Here is a 13446-nt window from a genome sequence, read left to right on the forward strand (position 1 = left end):
GGGGGTTTTCTGTGCCTCCTGGATTTTGATGCCTGTTTCCTTCCTCCAGTTAGGGAAGTTCTCTGCTATAATTTGCTCCAATATACCTTCTGCCCCTCTCTCTCTTTCTTCTTCTGGGATCCCAATTATTCTAATATTGTTTCGTCTTATGATACCACTTATCTCTCAAATCTGCCCTCGTGATTCAGTGGTTGTTTATCTCTCTTTTTGTCAGCTTCTTTTTTTCCCATCATTTGGTCTTCTATATCACTGATTCTCTCTTCTGCCTCATTTATCCTAGCAATTAGAGCCTCCATTTTTAATTTCACCTCATTATTAGCCTTTTTGATTTCGACTTGGTTAGATTTTATTTCTTTCATTTTTCCAGAAAGGTTTTCTGTAATATCTTCCACGCTTTTTTCAATCCCAGCTAGTATCTTTAAAATCATCATTCTGAACTCTAGTTCCCATATCTTACTAATGTCCATATTTCTTAGGTCCCTGGCAGTCAGTACTGCTTCTTGTCTTTTTTTTTGAGGTGATTTTTTTCCGTCTTGTCATTTTGTCCAGAGGAGAATAGATGAATGAGAGAACAAAATGCTAACGGGGTAACTATGACCCCAGAAAGATGTAAATTAAACAAATCAGAAGAGACCTTCCAGAAAGTGGTCGTTTTTCTGTTCAGAGAGTTGCTACTATTCTTTTCTTTGATCTCCTGTTGAGTTCGTAGGTGTTCAGAATGGTTTGATCCCTATCTAGCTGAATTCCTAGGACCAGACGAAATTTAGGTCTCCTACTCCTCCGCCATCTTGCTCCTCCCCCCTCTAACAACCTTAATTACAACTCGTACATTTTTGTTATTTCTCTATATAAAGTGGTGACATGTTTTTTTGTTAGTTTTATTTTTTTCTTTTTATTAACATATAATGTGTTATTTGTTTCAGGGGTACAGGTCTGTGATTCATCAGTCTAACACAATTCACAGCACTCACCATAGCACATACCCTCCCCAGTGTGTCCATCACCCAGCCATCTCTCCCACCCTCCTCCACTCCAGCAACCTTCAGTTTGTTTCCTGAGATTAAGAGTTTCTTATGGTTTGTGTTCTTCTCTAGTTTCATCTTGTTTCATTTTTCCCTCCCTTCCCTTATGATCCTCTGCCTTTTTTCTCAAATTCCACATATCAGTGAGATCATATAATAGTCTTTCTCTGATTGACTTATTTCGCTTAGCATAATATCCTCTAGTTCCATCCACATTGTTGCAAATGGCAAGATTTCAATTTTTTGATGGCTGCATAATATTCCATTGTGTGTGTCTGTGTGTTTGTGTGTGTGTGTGTGTGTGTGCGTGTGTACACCACATCTTCATTATCCATTCATCTATTGATGGACATCTTGGCTCTTTCCATAGTTTGGCTATTGTTGACATTACTGATATAAATATCAGGGTGCCCCTTCGGATCACTGCATTTCTGTCTTTGGGGTAAATACCCAGGAGTGCAATTGCTGGGTCATAGGGTATCTCTATTTTCAACTTTTTGAGGAACCTCCATACTGTTTTCCAGAGTGGCTGCACCAGCTTGTATTCCCACCAACAGTGTAGGAAGTTTCCCCTTTCTCTGCATCCTCACCAACATCTGTCATTTCCTGACTTGTTAATTTTAGCCATTCTGACTGGTGTGAGGTGGTATCTCATTGAGGTTTTGATTTGGATTTCCCTGATGCCGAGTGATGTCGAGACTTTTTCATGTGTCTTTGGCCATTCGGTTACATGTTTTAGTGAAACTTTCTTCTGGGTTTAACTTTTTGATACTTTTGTGGATATTATCGTTACTCAATATGCTGATATACTTTTTAGAGTAGAGACATAAATATTTTTGCATATAAACATTTTTCATAGTCTTAAATGATAATCATTTTTCTATAGTAGTAATTCATGTACTGGGTACTGTTTACTCATGTTAATATTCTTGAATGTGTTAACCAGAAAAATTAAATCTATGTTATGAAATATTAAATCAAAATCCTTTTACTACAGATGTAATAACATCTGGCTTTATATTTTTTCTAATGAAATTATTTTAAAAATAATCAGAAACAATAAAAACAAAAATATTCAGATCTGAGTGTGTTTATTAACATGATGAGTAAAATTTAACTCATAGAATTGAAGTGAGAATAACGAAATAATATAATACCACTAATGCCTGACACTTGGAAGGGTCAAAACAAATTGTCTATTATTTTAAATGTTTCTCTGCTTTAAAACTTTAAGAGTTTTATTATGTTACATTTAAAAAGAGTATTTAATTTAGTTTTATTTTTTCAGAGCACCTTCAAATTTAAATCTGAGAGTGACATTCATTTGGCAGAACATCATAAACAGGTTCTGTATGATGGGAAACTTGCAAGTAGTATTGCATTTACATATAATGCTAAGGCCACCGATGCTCAGCTATGCTTGGAATCATCACCAAAGGAAAATGCATCAATTTTTGTTCATTCCCCACATGCTCTAATGCTCCAGGTTGGTGAATAGTAGCTTAGTTTAATGTTCTCATTTACGTATTAAAGCTTGCTAATCTGTAGATCTATAGTTGCTATTTATTTTTCTTTTTTTTTTTTTCTAGTTCTTTGCATGACATTTTCACCTTCTCCCTTATTTTCTTATTTTTATTTTTTGGCAATATACTTTACCCTGGACTAGTCAGTCTCCTTAGTAGGGAATCTGTAATCTCTGTTATCTTGTCTGTTCTATAATCCTTTGAGATAAAATCAGTTGATTAGCTGAACAGATAGTTGTTAGACACAAAAATATACTTTGCTTTAAAAATGTACTAGTATAACACCCCCATATAAAAATTACTTGGAAATCTTTAAATCTACTAATAGTATTTCTTATTCTAAATTGTTTTTTGATTTATAGCTTCATATTTTCAGTGTAAAAATCTCAACTTATTCAAATTTAGAAGTGGTTGGCAAAGATATTTCACATTTGTATTTTATATGTGTATCAAAAATTTTATAATTGAGGAATTTAAAATGTCTGTTTTAAAAATTTTTTACAAAGTTATTTGGAACAAGGAAATAGTGATAACTTCATGCTTCAGGAGTTTAATACACATTTTTGTTTTTGAACATAGGATGTGAAAGCTATAGTAACACATTCAATTCATAGTGCAATTCATTCAATTGGAGGGATTCAAGTGCTTTTTCCCCTTTTTGCCCAACTGGACAATCGGCAGCTCAATGACAGTCAAGTGGAAACAACTGTCTGGTAAGTTTTCTTTAAATTTGTAATTTCTTGTAATTTTTATACACTTAGATTATGCCTGGCACAGTTGATGCTGTGTATATGTGTTATAATATTTGGTTTTTATCCCTGAAGTGCTAATAAATCTTTAGTATCTTTAGGCTAAGGCAGATTTATATTCATACAATATTAAAACTTCACACTTATAATCATAAAGAAATGACTTGCTTGATAATAAATAAAAACTTCTTACCAGATGTAGCATAATGATTTTAATAAAAATTGAGGAAAAATATTAGTCCTAACCTTATCCTTTGGAAATGCTTATGGTTTGGATCATCCATGAAATCCTGTTAGCTTAAACAAAATTACTAGGGTAAAGTTTATTCTGAAAAAGTGGTATTTGATAATAGTTACATAATTTATATATTATAAGTATTATTTTATACTTATGTTATCATAATACTAGTATAATATTAATTGATATTAGCTTTTCTTTATATATAGTTCATATATGAGAATCGAAATCTACCCAGTGGCATATCCATGTTTATATAAAAATTCAGTTATTTTCTAATTAGGTTTATTTCATGTGCAATTCTGTAGCTTCCTTCCTTTTTATTAAAGCATACCTCATGCATCAAATGCTGATTTAATTTTGTCTCTTAGAATCATTTCTGTAAGAAGTTAAATGTGAATTTTAACAACTATTTTTAATCTGTATATTGCTACGTTTGGAAAATTTTAAGAGAAAATCACATAGGTAAACATTCTTTTTTAATCCAGAAGCAATATAGGAATGCTTCCCTAGTATGTACACATATATGTGAAGTTCTTCATGGATCATCCAATTTTGAATTGTTGGAAAACCTAGTGAATAAAGCAAAGATGGGAAAATAAAGTCCATTGAAATGTAACATGATTTTCTCATATTTATTATCTAAATAAGCTATTAACAAAATTCTGTTTTAATTGCTAATAATATTATTCCTGTACTGAGACTACCTTTATGTACAGTATAAACATGAGTATAAATGTGACCTGTACACTTAACAACACCCAGCTCCTATCCATGGGTCATGCTTTCTTTTATATCAATGTAAAAGTTGGAGTCTTGAAGTAAAAAGCTTTGAAGTAAAAAGGAATCCTGAAGTCATGCCCTACTGTGATACTATTTTGCTACAAGATCTTAAATAATTTCATCGGGAGGGGTGGATATTAGCCTAGTGGAAAGATAAAACTTTAAATTTCAGTCCTGGATGTAAATTCAAATGTTTTGCTCTTTATCATCTAAGTGAACCAATATACATTGGAATCAGTAATTAAAAACTTAGTAAGTTCTATGAAAAGAAGTTGGGGATGAAGTAGCCTGTAGAAAAACTCCCCTGTGTAATTTAAATATTCCTTATGAATTAATATTGTCTATAATCATTTTAACCTGAAATGGAATTTGTTGCTTTGTAAAGAAAAAGTAGAAAGATTATATAGTTTGAAAATGTTATAACTAAAAGTGTCACAATAATTTATATCTACATGAATAGCTATTATAAAATCTTAGTGCTAAAATCATATTTTAACAGGTTATCTGGTCCATTCATCCAGGGCACATGGTTATTTTTCATTGCCTGTCTTCAAAACTCATTTTAATGTTTATATTTTGGTATTTAAACTGTATTTATTTCATCATGGAGTTAGAAGACAATGTAAGGGGTCAGCATTCTGATTTTCATTTTTATTTGGTTTTAGTTCTTTTGTATCATTCATCCTAATTTTTCTCTGTAATAAATAACTTCAACTTTTGCAGCGATATACATGTTCTTAGTTTAAATCCAACAGAAAACATATAATAAGAAAAGTATCGCTATCCTCTTTAGTAATAATACATACCCAATTCCAAGCTACCCTGCAATTCAGTTATGTGCTATTTTGAATTCTTATCTAATACTTCTGCATTAATTGTGTCAAAGCCCTTGATGTCTGAGGTTGGCTCTTTTGTGGAAAATTGTATCTATCGGTAATAATAGTCTTCTGTTATTTCAAGTTTTGAAGGGGGCCGTTATAGATAAGTGTGTGCATCAGTGGTACAGTCTTTTGGTTTTTAAAGTTTTAAAACCAAGTTATTAAATGGGACTTCTCCCTCTACCTGAAAAACCCAGATTCTTAGCTGTAGGGCAAGGGTCAATAGAATTTCTTGTTTTCTGGCTATATCATAAATTCATATAGATGAATGAGAGCTTGAAATAGGACATATCCTCTTATTTTTAGTTATTATTAAATTATTCTAGATGAAGGAGAACCTATTTGAAGTTTTTAAATTTCCAGAGAAAATTAGTTATATTCTTTTTTTGAAAATCTGTTTGCATAATAAACATATGCCAACAATTATAATATTATCTAACTTTTAATTACTTTTTGGAGAAATTGAGCTAAGCTATAAAATCAGTTACTTCTCTGTCTTCTGTGTTTCAAGCTGAAGCTTTAGTTTCCATGTTCTTTCCTCCACTCAGTAATCCTTTTTTATGAAACTTTTTATTGTTTCTCTGGTGGTACTATTATACTGTCCTTAGAAATCTTGATGAGTTTTACTCTGCATAGGGGGTTAGTATTAAAATAATTTATTGAAGGAAAAATCTTATTTTCTGGAGCCTTTGTAAATAGGCTTTGTGCAGAATTTTTGTGGCTTTGTTTTATCATCAAGACTATGTATTATGGTTGTTATATGTGTGGACTTTCAAGTCAGACAGACTTGGGTTCAAATCCCGGGTTTACTGTATTATTAGTGCACCCTTGAATATGTTAACAATTTTGTGCTTCCGTTTCCACCATTATAAAACTGCAATAATAATAGCACATTGGATTATTTAGAGTAAATGTGATAAAATACATAGATCATTATAGTAAGCACTCAGTACATGCTGGGTTTTGTTACCATGACAGTGGGCTAGATGATCTACAAGAGTATCTCTAATACTATGGTTTTATATTTTAAAAATTATATATCCTTAATCTTGGAAATTGGTTGTTATAATATGGGCTGTATTACTTTATATTTGAACTTCTATCAGTGATAGTATTTACAATAGAGACTTAAGTAATTAATTAGGACTTATATTTTGAACTTTATTTGTAGTGATGAAAACTGGTTTTGAACTATCCATTTTCTAGATATTGTGGCTTAAAATAGAGGATGTGTTAACTCAAGTTTTGAAGCCAACACCAAGTCAAAGAAAGCCTGGAAGGGTTTAAGATGATTTTTCTTTAGCTGGTTTTTGGATCTTGTATGGCTGCCCCTTTAGTACTTAAATTTCCAGGAATAACACTTTTTTGTCACCTTTTCTTTTAACACATAGTTGTAGCTTTTATCATGGCACAAAAAAATTCATCAACAAATGAGTAGATAAATATTACTGAATTGAGTTAAATAGCTTGTGGCATCACAAACAGCATTTTTGATGTTACCTGTTTTTGATAAGTAAATTAGGGCAGTATGTAGTTACCATTTTGATTTCATTCTATTCATAATGATTCTCAAGCCCTGGGATCACCTTGAGTAATTCTGCCAAGTGATCAAAGCTGTTTGGATGTTTTTTTTGGATGTTTTGTCATTCCTCAGGAACTATTTTATATTGGACTCGTCAATCTCAGTCCAGTGAATACTGAGAGCAATAACTAAACAAATTGCCTTTCATTAGACATTTAATAAATGGTTTTAATGACTAAAAGAATGAACAAATAATTAATAAATTATTTCAAGAAGTATAACTCTAATCTTGAAGTAATCATATTTTTTGTATTTTGTATCTCAGAATGACTCCATAAATTAGAAATTTGATTTCCCTTTGATTTGGATGATCAGATACATTGTAAATGACATATCTTTCTCATTTGGTCCACCCTCCTTTTTTCAGAACATATGTTATTACATTCTTTACATGATACAAAATAAACCTTCCTAATTGTGTGATATGGTAAGAATTTGCTTTGAAAAAATATGTTTTCTGGTGCAAGGTATAAATAGGCTTTTGTTTATCAAACAACTAAAAATACACTAAGCAAGAAATTCTCATTAGTGACAATGTGATGCAATGAGCAGGACTTCTTTTGTGTCAGACAGATTAAGACTCAAACCAGTGTTCTGTACTATCTGATCTTAGGTGATAAGATTGTTCGAGGGTGTTAGTAGTAGTAGTACGTGGCATTTACTGAGTACTTACTATGTGCCAGTCTCTGTAACTGTATTATCTCATCCAATACTTTCTGCTGCTGAGGGAGAGAAAAACTGAGTAACTTCCTCAAGGCACAAGACTTAAGTGGCAGATTAGAACCAGAATCCTAATCCTGAAAGCCTGACTCCAGAGCCCTCCCTCTAAACCACTGTGGACAACTCTCTGAATCACTTTTGCCAATTGTGGAGTGATTTTTAGTAATGCCAACTTTATCTGACTGTAAAATGAATTAAACTAAGCTAGTCTATGCGAAATATCTATCATACTTTCTGGTACGTAGTAGACATTGAATGTGTTTTCTCTCTTTCCTCAATGAATATTAGTCTGTTGATGTAGACTATATGATATATGTGATATAATTTTGTATTACTAAAATTTATTTCTAACGCTGTTTTAACTGAAAAATTTTACAAACTAAAATTCAATCGAGTGATAGTTTAAATGAATTCTTTTAAATATATAAATATTTTTCTCAGAAAAATGTTCTTTTTGTTTTTAGTTATGATACAAGTTGTTTGGTAGACTGCTTGATGGAATGTGAGATACAAAAAAATTTAGGGAATCCCATAGGAATTTATGTCAGTGACCTATCATTAAGAATCTTCTTGTAATGTGAATGTTAATGACTCATTGTTTAGTGAACCTAAATGAAGATTTTTTTCCTTTTTTTCTTCTTTCTTTCTTTCTTTCTTTCTTTTTTCTTTCTTTCTTTCTTTCAGAGGGGGAGAGGAAGAGGGGTGGGAAGGGGCAGAGGGGGAGGGAGAGAGAGAATCCCAAGCAGGCTCCAGCCCAGTGTGGAGCCCGACAATGGGATGGATCTCACAACCCTGAGATCATGACCTGAGCCAAAATCAAGAGTTGGATGCTTAACCGACTGAGCCACCCAGGCTCCCTAAAGATTTTTTTTCTTAAAATGTATTTTACTCATCAGTTATTCCAATGATTATCTTGAATTTTATAACTCCCTTAATAATTAAGCCATTCCTTTAATTAAAATTTCATTGTAAAGTCCTGATTACCACTATTGTCATGTGTAAACCAACAAAATTGCCTGGAAATATCAGTATTTTCAGTGACTACCTAAACCAGATTTTCCCTTACGCTTTGAAGTGACTTAAAAATCATTTGTCCAACCATGTTTTCTGATTGTTAGTTCAGGGAAAATTACCTATTGCACATACAATGTCAAAATTTTATTATATAGTTTTAACCCAATTGACAAAAAAATGAAATGTGATTGATTTCAGTTGGCAAAGAAGTGAAATCAGTACCTGTTGATAATGATTGTCTCTCTTGTGAAGGTTATTGTTAATATATGTAGAATATAGTATTTTGGCTTCCAAAAGCATTTAAGTATTTTTAAATATACACCTATCAAATTATATTCCCTTTATATTTTTTCAGAAAGAATGTATGTCTGTCACTTCTTACTATATATATTTGCTAGTTTGCCTTTTTTAATTTACTAAATTATTAATGAAAATTCTTTAAGTAAAACAGACACAAAAAGTGTATTTGAGGTACATGTATTACTACTATTAGAGGAGAAAAAAAGCAAATAATAATTTATTTAGTGAGATTTAACTAAAGTAAAATGGAATTTATATTGAATTTACTGTGAAAATTAATTTTTAAGAAGTAAAAAATAAAATACATTAAGCATTCTGCCTGAAACATAAGGAAACTATAATTTAATGTTCAAATAACTTCCTCTTGTCAGGCAAGTCCTTTCTACTCTGTGGAGTCTCTACAAGAGATATCTAATAATAAAAGTTGTAGTACATCTAGCAATTTAATAAATTTGTCAGCTGTCAACAAGAGTGGATATTTTGTTTTATTCTAGATTTATGACTTACGATTTATTGACTTTTCAAATAAGCTGGTGTCTTATAGTCCATTTTAAAGTGTTTTTTATAATGAGTGATTGCTCTCACAATGATTCTTTCATAAAAAGTTTCCTTTAAATTTAGTGAAATGCATTTTTAATGCTATGTTAGTTTATGCTATTTCATTTTACAGCACATAATTTTACTCTATAAAAGGCAAGGCTTTTGCTTTATCTTTGCTGCCCCCCCCCAAAAAAAGATAATTGTTTTGTCAAAGGGGTAACTGCAAATTATTTGTTGCAGAAATTTTGGCAACCATAAGCACAGCTTTATTGAATTAGTTGCCTTAATTTTCCTCTAGTTTGTATATCCACATAGTTTCTCCTTTGATATTTCAGTCAATCTTGTCACAATCTTATTTTTCACATGAAATAGCATTCATTTCTTCTAACTTTTCTCTCTTTATATTCCTTTTGAAAGTAAGAAAAATTCTTAATTCATTTTGATTTTATGATAATCATAGAGTCTAAAACTAAGATAAATATTATTTGCTTTTATAAGAACTATTGTCATATGTTTATCTCTTCACCTTCAGAAGCCCAGATTTTCTAATGAAAAGTGGGTATAATACTAAGAGTCTCCCCAGTGTTGAAGCTCTTTTCCCTTACTTTTTCCTGGATGTGATGACCATTATGTGCACTGAGTTGAATCTTTAAGAAAAGAATTAATAAGGCATCATCAGGAGATTCCAGTCAATTTAGTACTGTAATTTTATTTGCTTTTACTTTATTTTGTTTCTAGGTCCATGGTCTTATAACCTAGGCTGACAAGTCCCAAAGCTTTTTTTCTAGCTATCTTCTATTTAGGTCCATATACCCAAACCATGTAGAAGGTATCTCAAAATCAACATGCCTTAAATAAAAACCCAAAACTTTCTTCTTTGTGTAATTTCTGTTGCTTTTGATATTCTTTTTGTTTTTAAATTTTAGAATTAGTTTTAATTTTTGTGAAAGACTTCATTTTTTTAGAGCAGGTTTGGGTTTACAATAAAATCAAGAAGAAGATAGAGAGATTTCCCATGCACTCCCTTTCCCCACACATGTATACCCTCCCCCTTAATCAGCGTCACTCACCAGAATGACACATTTTTTTTTACCAAGGATGAAACTAAATTGTTACAGTATAATCATTCAAAGTCTGTAGTGTATCTTAGAATTCCCTCTTGGTGTTTTACATTCTGTGGGTTTGGACAAAATATAATGACATATACCTATAAAGTATTTGCACTTCCCTAAAAATTATTTGTGCTGCACTTATTCATCTTTTTCCTGCTCACACTCTCCCTCTGGAAACCACTGGTCTTTTTATTGTCGCTAATAGTTTTGTCATTTCCACAATGTCATAGTTGAAATCACATAGTATGTAAGCTTTTCAGGATCCCTCCATGGCTTTTCATGACTTGATGGTTCATTTCTTCTTAGCACTGAATATATACATTCCTTTGTCTGTATGTAGCACAGTTTATTTATTCATTCACCTATTGAAGGACATCTTGGTTGTTTCCAAGTTTTGGAAATTACGACTAAAGCAGCTGCAAACATTTTGCAGGTTTTTCTGTGGGTGTAAGTTTTCAACTCCTTTGGGTAGATATCAAGGAGGATGATTGCTGGTTTATATGATGAAAGTATGTTTAGTTTTGTAAGAAACCTCTCAACTGTCTTCCAAAGTGCCCATACCATTTTCTGCCTTCCACCAGCAGTGAATGAGAATTCCTGTTGCTCCATAACCTCACTAGCATTTGGTGTTGTCAGTGTTCTGGAATCTGGCCACTGTAGAAGGTGTGTAGTGGTATCTCATTGTTTTTATTTGCATTTACCTGATGACGTGATGTGGAGCATCTTTTTATATCCTTATTTGTCATTCTTTATCTACTTCAGTGAGGTGTCTGTTCAGGACTTGGGTTCAGTTTTTAATCAGCTTGTTTGTTTTCTTATTGTTCAGTTTTAAGAGTTCTTTTACATTTTGGATAACAGTCCTTTCATCAGATATGTCTTTGGCAAATATTTTCTCCCAATCTGTAGCTTGTCTTTTAATTCTCTTGATACTGTCTTTCCTGGAGAAGATTTTAATTTTAATGAAGTCCAACTTATTAATTATTTCTTCATGGATTGTTTCTTTGATGTTTATCTAAAAAGTCATCACCATACTCAAGGTCATCTAGGTTTTTTCTTATGTTATCTTTTAGGAGTTACTTAGTTTTGCATTTTACATTTAGGTCTGTGATCCGTTTTGAGTAGACTTTTGTGAAGCATGTAAGGTCTGTTTTCTAGATTTACTTTTTCATGTGGTTGACCAGTTTTTCCAGCAGCATTGTTGAAGACACTTTGCTCCATTGTATTTCCTTTGCTCATTTGTCAAAGATGAGTCGACTCTATTTATTGGTGTCTATTTCTTGGCTCTCTCTTTTGTTCCATCCATTGATCTATTTTTTATTCTTTCACCAATTCCACACTGTCTTGATTACTATAGCTTTATAGTAAGTCTTGAGGTTAGTAGTGTCAGTCTTCCAACTTTGTTCTTTAGTACTTTGTTGGCTATTTTTTGCCTCTTTATATAAATTTTGGAATATATTGTGACTCTCCATAAAATAACTTACTGGGTTTTTGACTAATATTGCACTGAACCTATAGATCAATTTGGGAAGAACTGACATCTTGATATTTATTTCTTCTATTCATCCACCTGGAATATCTCTCCATTTATTTAGTTCATTTTTTTAATATAATTTTGGAGAGTTTTATAATTTTTATCATATAGATCTTGTATATATTTTGTTAGATTTACACATAAGTATTTTTGGGGGGTGCTAAAGTAAATGGTACTGAAATTTTAATTTCAGATTCCACTTGTTCATTGTTGGTTTGTGGGAAAACAGATGACCTTTTAAATTAATCTGTATCCTGCAAGTTTGCTATAATTGCTTATTAGTTCCAAGAGGTTTTTTGTGGATTCTTTTGGATTTTTCTACACAGATAATCATGCCACCTGCAAACAAAGACAGTTTCATGTCTTCCTTACCAATTTGTATGTTTCCTTTTTTTTCTTTTTTTCTCACAATAGCAAGGACTCCTAGTATGATGTGGAAAAGGAGTGGTGAGAGGGGACATCATTGCCTTGTGTCTGATCTTAGTGGGAAAACTTTGAGTTTTTCATCATTAAGTATGATGTTAGCTGTAGGTTTTTTTTTTTTTTTAAGATTTTATTTATTAGAGAAAGAGCAGGAGAGAGCGAGCGAGGGAGCATGGGATGGGTGGGGGAAGGGTGGAGGGAGAGGGAGAAGCAGGCTCCCTATTGAGTGGGGAGCCCATCACAGGACTCATCTTGGGGCTCAATCCCAGGATCCTGAGATTATAACCTGAGCCGAAGGCAGATGCTTAACCGACTGAGCCACCCAGGCACCCCTAGTTGTAGGGTTTTTATAGATAGTTTTTATCAAGTTGAGAAAGTTCCTTGTTTACTATGAGTTTTTATCATGAATTGTTGTTGAATTGTGTCAAATGCTTTTTCTGTATCTATTGATACGAACATGTCATTTTTCTTTTTCAGCCTGTTGATGTGATAGATGATATTAATTGATTTTTGAATCTTGAACTAGCCTTGCATACTGTGGAGAAATCCCACTTGGTTGTGTTGTATAATTCTTTTTATACTTTTTTGGATACAATTTGTTGAGGTTTTTTGCATTTATGTTCATGGGAGATACTGGTCTGTAGTTTTCTTATAATGTTTTTGTCTGGTTTTGATATTAGAGTGATGTTGGGCTCAAAGAATGAGTTAGGAAGTAGTTACTCTGCTTCAGTCCTCTAAAAGATATTGTAGAGAATTGGTATAATTTCTTTCCATTTAAAGTGTTTGGTAGAATTCACTAGTGAACACATCTGGGCCTGGTGCTTTTTGTTTTGGAAAATTGTTAAATACTGAGTCAGTTTCTTTAATAGATACAGGTCTGTTCAGGATGTCTTTCTTTTTGTGTGAGCTTTGACAGGTTGTGTCTTTCAGGTACTGGTCCTTCTCATTATGTTATCAAATCTGTGGGCATAGAATTGTTCCTTTTTGTCCTTTTAATTTCCATAGGATCTGAGGTTACATCCCTTCTTTGA

General features: G+C 32.3%; 1 protein-coding gene across 1 annotated transcript in view; it reads left to right on the forward strand.

Moving 5' to 3' along the window:
• Positions 1-13446, forward strand: part of NBEA (neurobeachin) — a 609173-nt gene that overhangs the window by 107588 nt on the left and 488139 nt on the right. The window contains exons 7-8 of the mRNA XM_081815498.1: positions 2284-2508; positions 3125-3258. Of these exons, the coding sequence (XP_081671624.1) occupies positions 2284-2508; positions 3125-3258 (359 nt within the window). The remainder of the gene's footprint in view (positions 1-2283; positions 2509-3124; positions 3259-13446) is intronic.

Source organism: Leptonychotes weddellii, chromosome 3 (genome assembly GCF_054177405.1).
Source record: "Leptonychotes weddellii isolate Sample4059 chromosome 3, ASM5417740v2, whole genome shotgun sequence".
In the NCBI taxonomy this organism is placed as follows: Eukaryota; Metazoa; Chordata; class Mammalia; order Carnivora; family Phocidae; genus Leptonychotes; species Leptonychotes weddellii.